Source organism: Diabrotica undecimpunctata, chromosome 8 (genome assembly GCF_040954645.1).
Source record: "Diabrotica undecimpunctata isolate CICGRU chromosome 8, icDiaUnde3, whole genome shotgun sequence".
NCBI classification, from domain to species: domain Eukaryota; kingdom Metazoa; phylum Arthropoda; class Insecta; order Coleoptera; family Chrysomelidae; genus Diabrotica; species Diabrotica undecimpunctata.
Genome location: NC_092810.1, coordinates 138135772 through 138152918, shown reverse-complemented (window position 1 = coordinate 138152918; position 17147 = coordinate 138135772). Strand labels below are relative to the sequence as shown.

The 17147-nt window shown below is 33.3% G+C and overlaps 1 protein-coding gene across 2 annotated transcripts in view; it reads left to right on the top strand.

Annotated features, from left to right (window-relative positions):
* The window catches only part of Amun (protein amun), a 114231-nt gene that overhangs the window by 67390 nt on the left and 29694 nt on the right, over nt 1-17147 (top strand). For both annotated transcript variants that reach the window (XM_072541140.1, XM_072541139.1), the window contains exon 3: nt 7596-7939. In XM_072541140.1, the coding sequence (XP_072397241.1) occupies nt 7791-7939 (149 nt within the window). In that variant the 5' untranslated portion in view covers nt 7596-7790. The remainder of the gene's footprint in view (nt 1-7595; nt 7940-17147) is intronic.

Here is a 17147-nt window from a genome sequence, read left to right as displayed (position 1 = left end):
TTTTTTCCGAGCGCTCTATTTTAAAACCGTGTTGGATTTTTTGGAGAGCGCGACTGGAACTTCAGTCGGCTAGCCCCACTTCTTTTAATCTAGTTGGAACGAAAAGTACTCTTTAATCAGTAGCGCACCTAGAATTTGCCTCTGGGAGGAGTGTTTTGGTTGGTCACCGAATTTTTTTTTATGATGTTATCTCCATTTTGAGTCCTTAAAATGTGTGAGTAACACTGTCGGAATAGGGTCCTGGGGGGTTTTAACCCCCAAAACCCCCCCGGGTGCGTCACTGTCTCTGATTACAACAGTCCTATTTAATCAATTTTAAATAATTTTGTTTGTTACAAGTTTTATTAAAAACTTTGACCTTTCTTATAAAATATTGGTAAATTTCAGCTCTTAATGTTGTTAATTAACGTAACAGTCAAAAGGTGATATCTCGTCTCCTAAGGGTCGTTTTTTGCGTATAGTTGTTTTTTAACCAGCTTTCCGAATATTAATAAAATAAGCCCCAGATTATTGATATCCATTCCGCCAAATTATCTGGACCAGCCTTAGAAATTGGCTAATTTTTCAAACAATCTCATAAACAAATTAAATTTTGCAAAAACTATTCATCCGATCTCGCCCATCTTTTGCACACGATTCAAACACGATAAGACCCTCAAGTTCAATTTTAATAACTAATAAAAATGTTATTAACATATACACGGATTTTGTTCTTTTTGCAATAAATTTTTTGTTTATTAATCGATTTTAATTTAGCATATCTCATTTTTTGTATATTTCTATCTGAAAAAGTTGTCTGTGGCATCAAATCACTAATTAGACACGTTTTTAAGTTAGGAGCAAAATAATAAGTTTGACGTTTTGATTGTTTATTCAAAAATAGTTCCACTAAAAAATTGATGAATCTCGAGATGTATGATATTTGTCTTATCTCATACTCCCTAACTCAACTGCCAAACACGTCTATATAGTTGTGACGAAAAAATTCTTATTATCTTTAAATTTGACTGGTCTATAACTTTTTTTCAAAAGTTAATCATTCATTAATCAACAAAAGTTTTTCATATGGTTCCATCAGACTGAGACAAACTGTATGATATTTTTACACCAGTTTCTTTTCCAAATTCATCTTATTATGTATAAATCGGAAGAAACAAGAAATGATATCCAAACCACAGTATATTGCTTAAAAAGACCAAACTAACATTGTTATAAAGATATCTGTGTCATTTGAGGGTGAGATTCCTTTAAGGTCACAGCTGACCCACATTTCCATTGTTCGATGTCGGTCGGCAATCACTCAATATAAGTTGCCAAATGGACAGAAGGCTTCAGGGATACTTAACAATATCACCGCGATACTTTTTAGTATGCACAGTAACATACGTGGTTTATTATTTAAGTAAAACGGAATTAATAATAAGAAGTTAACGTTAATGACATAGTTAACAGATATTTTGGTGCCTGAGAAGTAAGAACTAAATTTAAATATTTTTGATGCTCTGATTTCAAAATGCCTTTTTTTTTTTGTAGCAGCTCTAGTTTTTAATATAGATTTGAGGTCGTGGATCGTACCGATTTGTCTTTCTCGGTCTCTGTGGGTTCTTCTGATTTTAGGTGGAGCTATTCCTGCGATGGAGTAGATTTTAGGAATATTAAGGTACCCTGTAATGATTTGACCCGTCTCATTTAGAGCAGTATCCACTTGCGAGGCGTGTGTTAAAAATCTCCAAACTGGAGCCGCTTGCCCGCTTACTCGGCTGCTGAGAAACTTGTGCAAGTGCTGAGGTGCGAACAGTGGTGGATCTAGACATTTGCCTTGGGTGGGAGGAACTTTCAACTTGGGACGGGGAAACTTCCAATGAAATACCAACCAAAAGACATAAAAAAAGATAAACCTAAACTACATAAAAGCCATAAATACTAGGTTTTCTTTAATTCTTGACCTTCTTAGGGGAAAAATTTCCCTTTTTTCACCCGCCGTGTATCCTTTATCTTTAACATCTTTATTTATATTTTTCTAGCAAATGAACGGCACTTTCAATTTTCTAAAAATAATCTGAACTTTCATTCTTTAAGTAGACTCCAAATACAATCACCTAACATCGCTGGTAGCGCTTTTACATGACTTTTCACATCTTGGTGAAACCTTTCAACATAAACACAAACCTTTCACTGATGTCCTTCAAATTTTTCTTAAAAAATCTAAATGTGCTTTTAGGAACATGTGACACTCTATTTTTTAAATGTTTTTAATAATACTCTGTAATTAGCAGATTATGTATTGTTCAAAAATTTATTCACTACTAAGCGAAGTACTTGACAACCTTTATTTGATCTCAAATTGACCTTTTATTCTAGTTTCGACGATTGGCATTTTTTTCAATTTTAGAGTCAGTAAAGATACCAGTTTATTATTATATAAAGAAACATATTGTATGTTCAAAAATAAGCTTTAGATGATGGATTGTAGGTTTGGGGATTTTTTGACACCAACATGGTTTTTACTAGCCACTGACGTCTAATAAAACGTTCTTCATCGACACTGTTGTCCCCCAACATCACTCATATCTCAAACATAACAATCAAATAATCACCAATCCAATAGACAAGGCTGAAATCTTAAAAGATTCACTCCATCCACCTTCATAATCCCTGAAAATCCCAACTTCAGACAGAGATTCCGTATAGAAACTAAACGAAACATACAAGATCTTCTGGTACGACCAGAACCCCGCAGAAGGCTTAACTATAACGAGATAGTGGATTTAGTAGACTCCGAAACCGTCAAGACGCTGTGTAGCCAAGCCAAAACACAACCTCTGGCTCAGGTGGTATACGCAGGTGATGCCTCAAAAAAGTTCCAGAAGCCATATTCCCGCGGAACATATCAATGCTTGCCTCCAGCTGGAATACTTTCCAGAATAATAATTATTCCAAATAGTATTCAGACAATAATGATCTCAAAACCAGGGAAACCAAGAACTAGTGCTGAATCCTATAGACCAATATCACTCTTAAACACTCTAGGCAAGATCTACGAGAAGCTCCTGAAGGAAAGACTCGTAGAACATCTAGATACAATCAATATCATCCCTAAATTCCAATATGGATTAAAAACTGGTCACTGCAGACAAAATGCATTGATAGAAGCAGCAACTTTCGTTTCTCAGACATTGAATGTGAATAACAGGCAAGCCATTGACATCTCTCTAGATGTGCAAAAGGCGTTCGATCAGGTGACTGATCGATAAACTCCACCAAACCGCAGTGCCCATTCCATTCCTGAGAATATTCCAATCTTATCTTTCTGCTCGGACTGTAAGAGTCAAAGTAAGACTGTAAGAAAACCAATTATCCAACGCATTCACTCCTCTCGCAGGAGTACCTCAGGGCTCAATAATTGCCCCGATACTATATACAGTCTATAACAACGAACTCCCAAAACTCGTCCGTCCTTTTTAAAGATTTTCTACTAACTATAACTATTGAGAATTAACTCAAAACTCTGCAATGGTATCAAGAGTAATGTGATATATGCCTGGGGTCTTTTTGCTTTTCCTTTTTCCAAAAAAATGGTCATGGATAATTTGGCAGGTGAAAGAATGTCAAAATTAATCCTGCACATAAAACCATTTAAAAATAGAACAAAAGGTAGATCATGGCAAACGAATGTTAATATAATAAATAATTAAAAATTATAAAGCATTGGAAAGAAGTAAAAAAGAAATGTGGGGAAGAGCTCTAAACTTAATATGTATTATGACAAAAAATAGAGTAAAATAATTTGTTATTTTACAATTTGTAAGGTGCTTTGTTTTTAGAATTATGTAGTTTGCATTGTGATTAAGAATTATAACCTTCTTCCAAACGAATAAACAAATAACGATAACTTATTTATCATTTATCCATTAATTTAATTTTAAAAAAATTAATTAAAACAACAGCAAATAAAAATAAAACTTTCAGTATCTTCCATCAGTTTAATTTTATATGATAAAAATACAAGTCCAAATTGATATCGCAGGTAGTAGGTACCCTACCTTTGTAATACAGATAGCGAAAGCAAAGGGGATTTATTTTATAACGTCAGTCACAAAAGTGTATAGATAATGTAATACCCGCAGCGTAAACATTCTCGCTACAGGCACGAGGTCACGAACACAGTGCAATATAGTACATCACTTTTACAATTCAATCGTCTCCTTATCAATTTCATTCAGCATTTACAGGTGGTTATTATTTTCAGAAATTCGCTCGTTCTGAAAGCTCCAGAAACAGCTTTTTCCGAATCTCTTCAAGAATCGGGCGCGTAATAACGGTAGTAAAACACCTGGCAACCGCGCTGGGGAGTATAACGCACAGTTGCCAAGTAATTTATACAAAAATCGAATTTTCTACTAACAGATTATGGAAAGGAACAAAATTAGTTTTTGATAAAATAATCTGTCTGTTCTACTTTATAGGGATTATATATTTAATTATATGTATTTTAAATATGTTAACGTCCAAAGATATGTCTCAAATTCAAATGTTTAAAATTTACGTACACAAATAAAAATTTGTCATAAAATTTTTATCTTTTTTCGATTTAAATAATTTTATAATTAATTATTAACAATTTAAGAATCACCTCATATTTTTGTTATTAATATGGAAATTTGAAGCCGCGTTGGAAGAGCTGAAAAAGGCATAAGTACTCAGCAAAATCCTCTACATGAAACATATGAACAACAAAACCCCAGAAGACATACAGAAGTAAAAAGAGAAAACATAGAGGTAAAACGAAGGAGGGCAATAGAAAATAATTAAGAATCCAAGGAACCTGCGCATAGAGCAACACCAACGAAAACGTTTCAATGCATTATATATTAGAATAATGGAAAAACTATTATACAGGACTACTCACAGAAAACCGCCTAGAATTCGTATACAGAGACACATAACAGCAACAACAACGAAGCAGAATGAAGAGGAGATCGAACTAACATTAAAATCGAAGGTAAAATGATCATAAAAACTTTAAAAAATAATAAATCAATACGCCCAGGAAATAATTAATAGTTATATAAGTAGGAAAGTTGTGTGGAAAAATATTAAAAGAAGAATTAAAAAAAATATTGCCCATAAAGTAGGAGATGATCAGGAAGTATTTAATAGGTCCTGAAGAAGAACCCTGAAGGTCTTAATATACCACTTTCATACCTCCAACAGTCGATCGAGAAAAGAAATGGCGAAAAATGGAGCGGTCTACATAATCAGTCATCGACTTAAGAAAAGCATATGATACAGTTTCCAGAAAGCAACTACAGAGATTAATAGAAGTCATAAAAAACCTCTACAGCAACAACATGGTAGCAGTTAAAATTGGGAATAGTTACTCTAAGGAATAAATACTTCAAAAACATTATTTAAGATATTCCTAGAAGAAATATTAAAGCCGTAGAACAGAATGTGAAGGTATGGGAATATTGATCAGAGACAGCTTTTTTTACTAACAACAGAAATGGAATGTTCATAAATCCTATTTTGGATTCTACGATTTGTTTGGCGTATATAGGATCGAGGGCAGTCTACACAAGGAATTTCATAAACTCTGTGTTGTTCATTTGGAATGATGTCTTTGATTGATCGGACAAGAGATGAAAGTTTTTGTTGGGGGGTAAATATTGTCTTTGTATCTCTTGGTTTAAGAATTTTGTCGATTTTGTCAGTGAGACCTTTGATCTAAGGAAGAAAAGCTTTCGTATGATGAGGGTCTGAGTCTGTGGGTTGAGAGTGAGTGGAAGATTGATGTCTGTGGATACTCCTATTGATGTGGTTTTTGGCGGTAACCGTTTTGGATGAGGGCTTGTTTTAAACTAGAGAGCTCAGTGGGTCTACTGGCATCATTGCAAAGGCGTATTGATCTGGAAACAAGAGTATTATTGACTGAATTAATTTGTCAAGGTGGATGATGAGAGTTGGCATGCAAGTAACGATTGGTATGGGTGGGTTTTCGATAAACAGAGTGATGAAGGTAGGGGTGAATCAATTTCTACTTCCATCGTGAACTGGATACTAGGATTTATACCATTCAGATGGGTTTGAAAAGACACTCATTAAATATTGTATGTCCAACAGTTATTTCATCTTCCAAAATCAATTCTACAGACAAATAAATGGTGCCCCAATGGGCTCCCCATATCTCCAGTAATTGCCAATATCTTTATGGAAGACTTCGAGACCCGAGCACTATCCACATCAATGCTCAAACCCACATGTTGGCTACGATATGTTGACGATTCATTCGTCATTTGGCGTAATCAAGAATTAGATCCATACTCATAATCACTGTCGTTGTAATCTTCATTTGGAATGTAAATGATGACTTGGTTAATTGCTTCGATGTGATTTTCACTCATCCAACATTCTTCTATTAACTTTTCACATTTCCGCTTACTTGTTTCCAAATTGCAGGAGTAGCAGTATTTAATACTATTTAATAGGTACTTCTTCTCATGTTTCCAAAACTGCTGCGTCACTTCTATAGTTATCGTAGGAAGTTTTACATACTCCCCAAATATGTGCAATGGGATTAAATTCGCAATAGTAAGGGGGCAGTCAAAACTTATATCGAAAAGCGTATATAATCTCGTCTACGATAAATATTTTTGGGTTTTCATCCCTTTTTTTCTAACTGTAGTAATTCCGGCTTGAAAGAATCCTGAGAAAATGAAATAATTTCATTCGTTAACCATTCTTTTATTTTATCTACTGTCCAGGAATTTTTTGGTTACTTATTTAAAAGTTCCAAATGGTAATCATTATCCAATACTATAACAAATGGTTCATGTAAATTTGGAAGCAATTTTTCTTTCAACTGTTTCACAAACACCTCCGTATTCATGTTATCGTGATAATCAGTCGATTTTGATTTTGACGAAAACACAAGATCACTCAATCAATAAAACCTTGTTTTCCACCGGCATGCAATATAATGTTTCTTTCTCTCAGTATCAGAGTGTTTTATGGATTGTGAATATTTAAATCTTTTCATAACGTTGATAACATGGAGTTGTCTTTAATGTTGAGCAAAAAAGGTAAATAAACTACTAGACAAACAAACATTTCCGCGTAAAATGTACAGTGCACATATCAAAAAGATTTACTGTAAATAACTTCTTATTAATTAATACTGTATAAAAATATTATATAAAACAATAATTTTATAAAGTACTTGAAATGACTTGATTCATATTTTCATTACTAGAACAATTTACTTCGTACTTCTAAAATGCTGTACAGTAGAGTCGACTATTCGCTGTCGAATGTCTAGCGATAATCCAAAACAGTCGCAAATTCGTGAAATATACTATACGTTTAATTTACCTATTAATGTACCCACATAATACTTGATAATTTACCGATTAGAAGATTGCCAGAGAAATTCCTAATTTCAAATTCAAGCTCTTATTGGGACAAACCTTGGGACAATAATACTTATTTCTTTATCTTCGTACACCATAGTATTTAATGTTCTTAAAGCAATTAAACCTTTTCATTATTTAAATATAAACATGTAAATTAAATAAGTATTTTGTTTTTTCTTACAGAACAATCAGTAAGAGTTGGAATATAAAATACTCTTGGCAACGCTGAATTATCAGTCTTGCTGGGCCGGGCTTGGGGAAACATCATCAGACAATCGAGGCCACGCCGGTGCTGCCGCTGAGCTAACATACGGCGAACCCGGCAACTAGGCTACAGCACACCAGCTTAGCATTGCCAGTTAGTGAATAGCGATAGGTATGGCCTCTGCGAAAGATACGGCTACGTTCTTTACTCACGGCACCTGTCAACATTTCGAGCAGGTCCTCAAGTTATATCCACAAGCCCTTCGATTGAAAGCTGATAGAAAAGCCAAAAAGCCAGAGGAACTGATTAAATTAGACAATTGGTAAGTACAATTTTAGTGTTGTGTCATTGAACCCTACTAATGTGTTCACTGTCTAAGTCGTCGAGGTCGAATGAATAGCTTTAGCACCCCCGCGAGATCTTTCTCCGACGGTCATTAAAATCACGCTTGTCACGTGGTAATCGATGACAACTGCAACATGCTCTTAAATCCAAAATACTTGCATTTTCGTGTGAGATATTTCGCGTTGCTATGTCGGCGTCATGGCCTCATCCTTTTTGTATGAGAATCGCGTTTAATTCTATTAAAAACTATTTAAATACATTTATTAATATTCATAATTATTTATTGAACTAATTAACAACAATTATAAGTGAATATTCTTGTGATTTTTGTAATATAATAGCTAAAATACTTGTAAAACATGCAATGTAATACAAGTAACTTTCAAAATGGTGTCTGATCAAACAAAGCATTCTCCGTTGGTCTTTATTATCCATATTTTCGGCATTTTTACGCCGGTTTTCAATCATAAACATTGAACCATTTGTTTGTACTGTTCTTACAATTGTTTACTTTTTATTTATCGCGCCGTTTTCATACTTTAAATTGATTGATCTTGACCGAATCTCAACGTGAGTAGTGGGGATTTCTATTAACATCGTTAGGTTGATATTATTAATTTCATGCACTTTCTCGCGATATATATCTAAGTAAAGATGTTGTATTTGTTACTTTTAAACTTTTAAAGTCTTTGATCATATTTACAAGAATTCTTTAATAAGATACCTCGAAAAAAAAAACAGCTGCGTCTAATGGAAAATACCCAGATGGTAATTCCGATGTTTCACAGTGTACGGGGGTTTAATTGAGAAATACTCGCACTTTAGGGGTAGATAGGGGCTATTGAGATAGTTTTATTATGTATACTTTTAGATTTCCAATAAATTTTAATATAAATTATTCTTTGTTCAGTATGGCAGCAAAACCGTTTCAATAAAAAGTGGCTTTAGAGGGTTTTAGGTATTTGGTTTACATCCAAACAAATTTATTGCTTAATATGAGAATTTGGGTAGTTTGTTTACATATTTTGAAAACAACTGAATGTTTTTTTAAACGTGCACATTAAAATAACGATACACATACAATACAAAGACACATACATATTTCATTAAATATTGTCACAAGTTTCAAGTTACTTCTTTTTCATCTATTGAGGTTTATAGGGATAGCCTTGCGATTTTTTTATTCTATGTCCATTCTCTACTCTCCATCACCATTTCTTGTAAATTTTTATATTTGTGTTATGTATTTTTACCAAATAGTTTTTAATTTTTACTGCCATATATTGGTTAATATAATATGGTTCACATTATTTGCCAAATTTTTCAAATTTTTATTGTTCATTTGTGTTGATATGTTTATGCTACCTATTTCTTATTACATTCTTCAACTCTTTGTTATGTCAAAGGGATAGTACAAATAGATTATCACATTGGCACAATCCTTGGTTTATTTAGAATTTTTTTTTATTAATAAATTTGTTTTTTTATTATTTTATTGTCAATATTTTAATTCTTATGAACCCCTGTATGTACAATGAATTTATGTTGAAGATATTGTTTTACAACATTTCATGTCTTGTGATTCTTATAACCATTGTATCTTTCATTCCAATCCATATCTTCTGGATATGTCATTTCCTTGTCTATCTTATACCTCCAACCTCTGGTTTTTCCTTCTTTTCCTGGCTTCCACTCAATAGTCTGTTTTGGTATTTTCCCTTTTTTGATAGATAGATAGATTATATATCTATGGTGTTTTTTATTGTATTTATGTATTTTTTTATTTTTGACCTTTCTACCCTTCTCCAATAGTCCACTTAAGTAGCTTCTGCATTGTTATTCTTATTTGTTTTTTTAATGCCATATCTCTTGAATATATTATGTAATAATATTTCTGACTATGGTCCTTTAGATTCTTCCATTTTCTCAATTGATATGGTTATCCAATAATATCCCCATTAAGTAACTATATGATTTTTCTTTCTGTGTATTTCAGTTTTTAATAGCTTTATCCAGGGTTTCAAGTCCACATTTTGACTCTATGTTTGTCACCAAAAGCTCACACTTTTGTTATCTTACTGGATATACTGCAGTTCTTAATTGAGGTCACTTTTCTGTGAATAGTTCATTAATATGTTTACCATGTTGTGTTGATATTGTACTTATACTTTGTTCACTCAGCTTGGAATTATTTTGACAGTCATTGTTGGGAAACATACAAATTCCTACCACCTCATTTATATCTGAAATGAATTTACTGTTCTAGATTACATTCATTTTAATTAAAAACTTAAAAATATTAAAATCTAAAAATAACTAAAACATTTCAAAAATATACACATTTAATATTTTAATTAATACATTTTTATTTTCATTAATAAATTGCATGGTTATCCAATAATATCCCCATTAAGTAACTATATGATTTTTCTTTCTGTGTATTTCAGTTTTTAATAGCTTTATCCAGGGTTTCAAGTCCACATTTTGACTCTATGTTTGTCACCAAAAGCTCACACTTTTGTTATCTTACTGGATATACTGCAGTTCTTAATTGAGGTCACTTTTCTGTGAATAGTTCATTAATATGTTTACCATGTTGTGTTGATATTGTACTTATACTTTGTTCACTCAGCTTGGAATTATTTTGACAGTCATTGTTGGGAAACATACAAATTCCTACCACCTCATTTATATCTGAAATGAATTTACTGTTCTAGATTACATTCATTTTAATTAAAAACTTAAAAATATTAAAATCTAAAAATAACTAAAACATTTCAAAAATATACACATTTAATATTTTAATTGATACATTTTTATTTTCATTAATAAATTGCATGTGAATAATTTTTTTACTCTAAGTTATATTGGCTATGAGGCCATGTGCTTGGTTGTATAGTAACTTCCAGTTGGAGTCAAAATTTGACCAATGTAGCAAATAACTAATTACTTCATTTACTAGACAGTTGGAACTGGGTTATTATTGTCCCTATTGTGTTGACTTCTGAATCTTCGGAGATAAGGCATCTCCTTGTCATAGACCTTTTCTAACATGGATTGTATCTGTTAGTTCATTTTGAATTTGAATTTCTTTCTTCTTCAAGTGTTGAAATATTAAACTCTTTTAGTGTCTGGATCAGAAATTCACTAGTGTTTTTCTAGGATCTCTCTTAAGACAGAGATCTGATCTATTCTAGATTTTTGTTCTGCATGTGGCCGTCTCATATATCATATTTGATAGCATCTTGTAAGCTACATTTTCAGTATCATTATTGCCCAATAGGTTTTGCAATGATCTTCCTTTGTGTGTAGTGGGATGATCAATCCGACATTATGACATTTAATAGGTGTTCTCTGCCTTCTTTTATTAATCCGGGTGACTTGTTATTTTTCAGTATAGTAACTGCTTCTTTTAATTCAGGTACTGAAGGAGGGATTATTTCTCTGTTATCAGTTTGATCCAGTTTAAATCCATCATATAGTGTATCCCTGTTTTCTTCAAATTTGTCTTTGTCTCTGCACATCATTGATCTTGATTTAAATTCTTGGCTACTTTTATAAGTTTTTTCATAGTAGTTCCTGTTTCTGTTGGTTAATTTAGTTCTTTCCATCTCTAGGAGTTCTTTTTCTATATTCCCCTTTTCTGTTTTTGATGTATTTTCTTCTCTCCTTCCCTTAGCATTTAATATTTTTTTTTCTGCTTGTCATGTCCTATGCTGTTGTTGTAATAATCAGAAAGTTATGTTATGACATTCTTCATCAAACCACTGATGTGCATTTATTTTTACCTTTTTTTTTTTGTATAAAAGAGTTTTACTTTTACACTGGTGGCATAATATTATAAATGATAAATTTGAACTTTATTTGATGGAAATTCATTTTATATAACAATAAAACACTTACAACTTTTGTTTTCAACACTTTCACAAAATTTATTATATAATATCTTAGCACTACAACTGTTTCAGCGGAGTGCCTTTCTCAAGTAACTGTGGAAGTGTTGAAAACAAAAGTTTTAAGTGTTTTATTGTTGCATATTATCTAATATCATCATCATCATCTTTAGCTCGATAATCCTCTGTTGATCCTGACCTGCTCCAAAATTTGTTGCCATTCTGATGAGTTTCTGGCAACCTGTTGCCATTTTGCGATTTTTAATACCCCTAAGTCAGCATCAACTTGATCTGACCACCTAATTCTCGATAGGTCTCCGCTTCTCCTTCCTACAGGTGCTCCTTTGGTTAGCTTTTTAGTGACTGTGTTGTCTGGCATTCGAATTATGTGTCCAGCCCATCTGAGTCTGACTTGTCAAGCTTGGCTGGCTTGTTAAAGAGTTGGTATATCTTTTGCACCACTGCCCTTTATAGTTAACAAGGTATGTGAAGCTGTCAACACATTCAAAGATATGACTTTCCAAAGACTGTTACTCGTTGCTTCTTTGCTGTAGGATCCTTAGTAACTCCCATGTAGGTATTCTGTTTTGTCTTCATTGATGACTTGACCGAAAATTATTCCAGCCCATATCAAACTCTAATCGCGAAATCACGCTCCAAGACACTTCAAAATGATGTGTAATCATATTTACAGCACTTACCATTTGAACATGTGTTTGCTTCATTCATTGTTTCATGACTACGGTTGCATTTAATAATCTTGTTTTATTAAAATTTGAAAAAAGTATTCAAAATAACTTTAAAATTTGAAGCACTTCTTCTTTAAGTTCCATCTTCTATCGAAGGTTGGAAATCATCATGGCTATGCGGACTCTGTTGACTGCCGCTCTAAAAAGTTCTGCACTACTGCATCCAAACCATTCGCTTAAGTTTTTAAGCCAGGATATTCTTCGTCTTCCCACATTTCGCTTTCCTCGGATTTTGCCTTGCATAATAAGTTGTAATAATGCGTATTTTTGCCCTCTCATCACATGTCCTAAGTACTCAAGTTTTCGTCTTTTGATAGTTAATATTATTTCCGCCCCATTTCCTATCATTCTAGTTACTTCCACGTTTGACATTCTTTGAATCCATATTCGTAGGACTCAGGAGTAGTTCTACCCTTATATCCCGACAACAAAGAAACTTTTTAAGTTTAAAAAATGATGCACGTGCTATTTCAATGCGTGTCCTAATTTCTTTGGTTTGGTCTACATCTGATGTTATCCATGTTCCTATTTATAGTTATTAACACTCTCAATTGCAGTATCTTCAATAGTCAATTGGATATTTGCATGTGCAGATTTAGTCATGATCATGCATTTGAGGCACTATTTGTTTACAATTTGAAGCAATTAATCGTACGAATTTGAGGCGCTATCACTTTCGCCTTAATAAGACAGTTTAATTGACATATGAATTTACATGGCATACCTTGATTTGTAGAAAACAAGTTTTCAAATAGAATGGTATATATTAACCAAAAAGTTTTTACGCTTTTATTGAAAAAAGTGGAATAATAACGGTGTTCCTTGAAACATTTTTTATGTGTATATTAGCTATAAGGTCGAGTTCAAAGATGAGTTTCAAGATTAAGCCTTTTGATGAAAGCAGTATAAGTTGAGAAAATATTAAGGTAAAAAGCCTAACCATAACCAACATTGTTATTGGTTATAAATATAATGCTCGAAGCTTCTAACGGATTTAATACCATCGATAATTTTCTCACCAAACCACTGAGTTGTGCGTGGCGTACTCATATTATTTCCAAATAATTTCTACACCAAATTAGACGCATTCACAAATTTTGCTTCAGCAAGATAATTCGGCAACAGGTTTCTTCTTTAATTATTTGTTTTCGTAACAAACTTTTTAACCACTTACTAATTTAAAAATATGTCTATAATCTATAATTAAATTTAAAGTGCTTGTTATTGTGATAATTCGAATTTCCTAAACAAATTAAAAGCAGTGGTAGGAATATACCAAATTTAGTTATCATTTTTAAAATTTTCCTTTCTTTACTCGATGTTATTAGAAATTAATTCACTACAATCTGGTTAAGTGGAAGTTATATATCCTGATAGTGGTTTTTCACTTCAACAATTTATAATACATCAAAGTGTGTTGCACATATTTTATTCTTTTGTTAAATACGTACGGATTTTTCTTGGATGAGTGGTAAAAATATGTCTTCTTATGGTACAATCTTCTACTGATGGTCAGCAACAATATCAGCGAAGAGATGTCTGTGTTATGCAGCTCGAAACGGGCATTTGTTGAACTTTCGTAATAATTATATTAAATAAACCTGTTAGTTAACTTGTTCCTATCTCTCCTAATGCTGTTCACATTTCTTCCTCCAGGAATATCACCTGAGCTGCTTTTCATTTCTTTTCTGTCAAAGTCTTCATTTAATAAGCTGTCAAAGTACTTTTTTCATCGCTTTTTGATACTAGTTCCTTTTCGTGAATTAGTATTTTATTAATTAATTAATTATAAAGAGAAAGGATACGGTTGGCTTGGGTATCCTTCGTAAAACTTTCCTATATACTAAAAAATAGAAAATACCCCCAATATTAAAAAACAAGACTCTTCAACCAATGTATACTTCCTGTTCTCACCTCTTCTTCTTCTTCTTCTAATGGCGCTACAACCCTTTGTGAGTCTTGGCCTGCTTAACAATGTTCTTCCATTCTGCCCTGTCGGATACTTTCCTTCGCCACTGCCTGATGTTCATGGTTTTAAGATCCCTCTCTACGTCGTCTATCCATCTTTTACGGGGCCTTCCTCTTGTTCTGTTTCCTTGGGGCTTCCATCTCTGGACTACTTTTACAGCTCGATTATCTGGCATTCTTTCTAGGTGACCAAGCCAGTTTAGTCTTTGTGATTTTACAAATCTGACAATATCTGCGCTCTGCATTAGTTCATCCAGCTCGTGGTTCATTTTAATTCTCCACGAACTATCGCTGCATTGGGTTGGTCCAAATATCTTCCTTAGTATTTTGCGCTCAAATATTCTTAGTTGATTTTCATCAGTGGTTGAGAGGGTCCACGTTTCACATCCATATGTGACCACTGGTCTAATTACTGTTTTATAGATTCTCAGCTTAGACTCACGATTCAGTAACTTACTTTTCATTAAGTCTTTGTATGCATAAAAGCACTTATTACCGCTAAGAATCCGTGCTTGTATTTCTTGACTAATGTTGTTGTTGTCATTTATTATTGAGCCTAGGTAGGGAAAAGTGGAGGCATATTTGTAGGTATGGTTGTCTACCTTCAGATTCTCATGTTCATTCGATTTTGTGCACTCCATATATTTTGTTTTGTTTTCATTTATATATAGACCAAACTTAGCAGCTTCTCGTTTCAGTTCTATGACTTTTTCGCTCAATACCCTTTTGTTGCGGCTTATTATGGCAACATCATCCGCATATGCGCATATTTGCATAGATCTTGTATTAATACAGCCGTTTACATCCAGTTTTCTAACAACAGCTTCTAAAGTTAGATTAAAAAGTGTTGTTGATAAGGCATCCCCTTGTCTAACTCCATTTTCAATATCAAAGGCCTGCGTCATATCTCCATCTATTCTCACCATAGCTTTGGAACCCTCCAGAGTCATTCGTATAAGTTTAACCAACTTATTGGGTATCCCTAACATAGATAGTTGATTTAACATCTTTTGTCGATCTACTCCATCAAACGCCTGTTTGAAATCGATATACAAGTTGTAAATAGGTATGTTATATTCAACACATTTTTCATGTATACCTCTTAACATTCTGTTCTCACCTACGGTGCTCAAACTTGGACGTTTACAAAGGAAAACATGGAAAAAATAGCAAAGACCCAATGAGTCATGGAAAGGCAAATGCTGAACATCAGGCTATCAGAAGAAAAGAAATACTTCGATCCGCAACAAAACAAAAGTGACCGATGGTGAAATAAGAAGTGAAGTGAAATAAGACAGAAAGACGACAGATGGAATAAGATGATTATACACTGGAGACTATTAGTTACAAACGAAAAAGAGGAAGGCCACAAATGAGATGGTCAGATGACTTGAAGAAACACGCAGGCCCGAAGTGGATACAAACTGCTTACAATAGAGAGACGTGGAAGAAGGAAGAGGAGGTCTATGTCCAAAATTTGACAGCAAGGGCTGTATAGATAGAGTATTTTATTATTTTGATGCCGAATACATCTGATGTGATTAAAATTGCTTTCTTTGCTTTGTGTTTGTCTATTTTATATATATTTGTTTCTAATTTTACCCTTTTTCTGTGAGCTTACAATTCAAGGCGAAAAGCTCAGTGTCGACCTAGAAGCAATGGTGAAATTTTGCTATGAACTGGAGACCATAATTATTACAGAATACAATCTACAACTTTCTAAAATTTATACGGCTGACGAAACTGACGAGCTGTACCCATAAAAATCTTAGCTGCAAGTAATCAGAGTGCACCAGGGTATAAAAAAAATAAAGGTCGGATAACAGTGATTTATTGTGACAATGTGTCTGGTAGCTATAGATTAAAGTTGATTGCGATTGGAAGGTTAAAAGATCTTCGCTCTTTTAAAAACATAAAATCGCAAAATCTCCCAGTTCACTATTGACTCAATTCAAGACTGGTTCCTAGATAAAATGTAAGTTCCTAAATCAATTGCTCAACCAATGAATCAGGGAGTTATTAAGACAATCAATATGTTGTTGAATGAATTGATCTGATAAAGTTTTGGAAATCGTTCACTATCAAAAATGCAATTTTTATAGTGGCAAACGCTTGGAGCGAAGTTGAGAAACACCGTTGAGTTTGAAGAAATTGATGAAATGAGTCAGGTTTTCAGCTCCTGAGCAACGACGATATTGTCGAACTAGTTTTGAATCAGCCCGGTAGTCACAACCTGATCGATCTGCAAATGAGAGTTAAGAGTAAGAAAATGATGTACGGTATCAATCAAAAGAGTAACTAACCAGGAGCTTGAGGAAGCTGCCAATGTTCTACTAGATTATTTTGAGCAACGGGAACCTTCGGAATATTTTGACATTTTGTCTGTGTTATTAACGCAGACCAAAGTGACTGACTTTTTTGTGACCAAAGTGACCTCACATTGTGTGTGTTAACATTTCCATTGAGAGAAAAAGTACTTTCTTTACTAAAACAAATTGTTTTTATGTAATCGGGCTGTTGGTTAATTTTATTGGACATATTTTCATTTTTCATAGAATTCTAGTCTTCGGTCGGG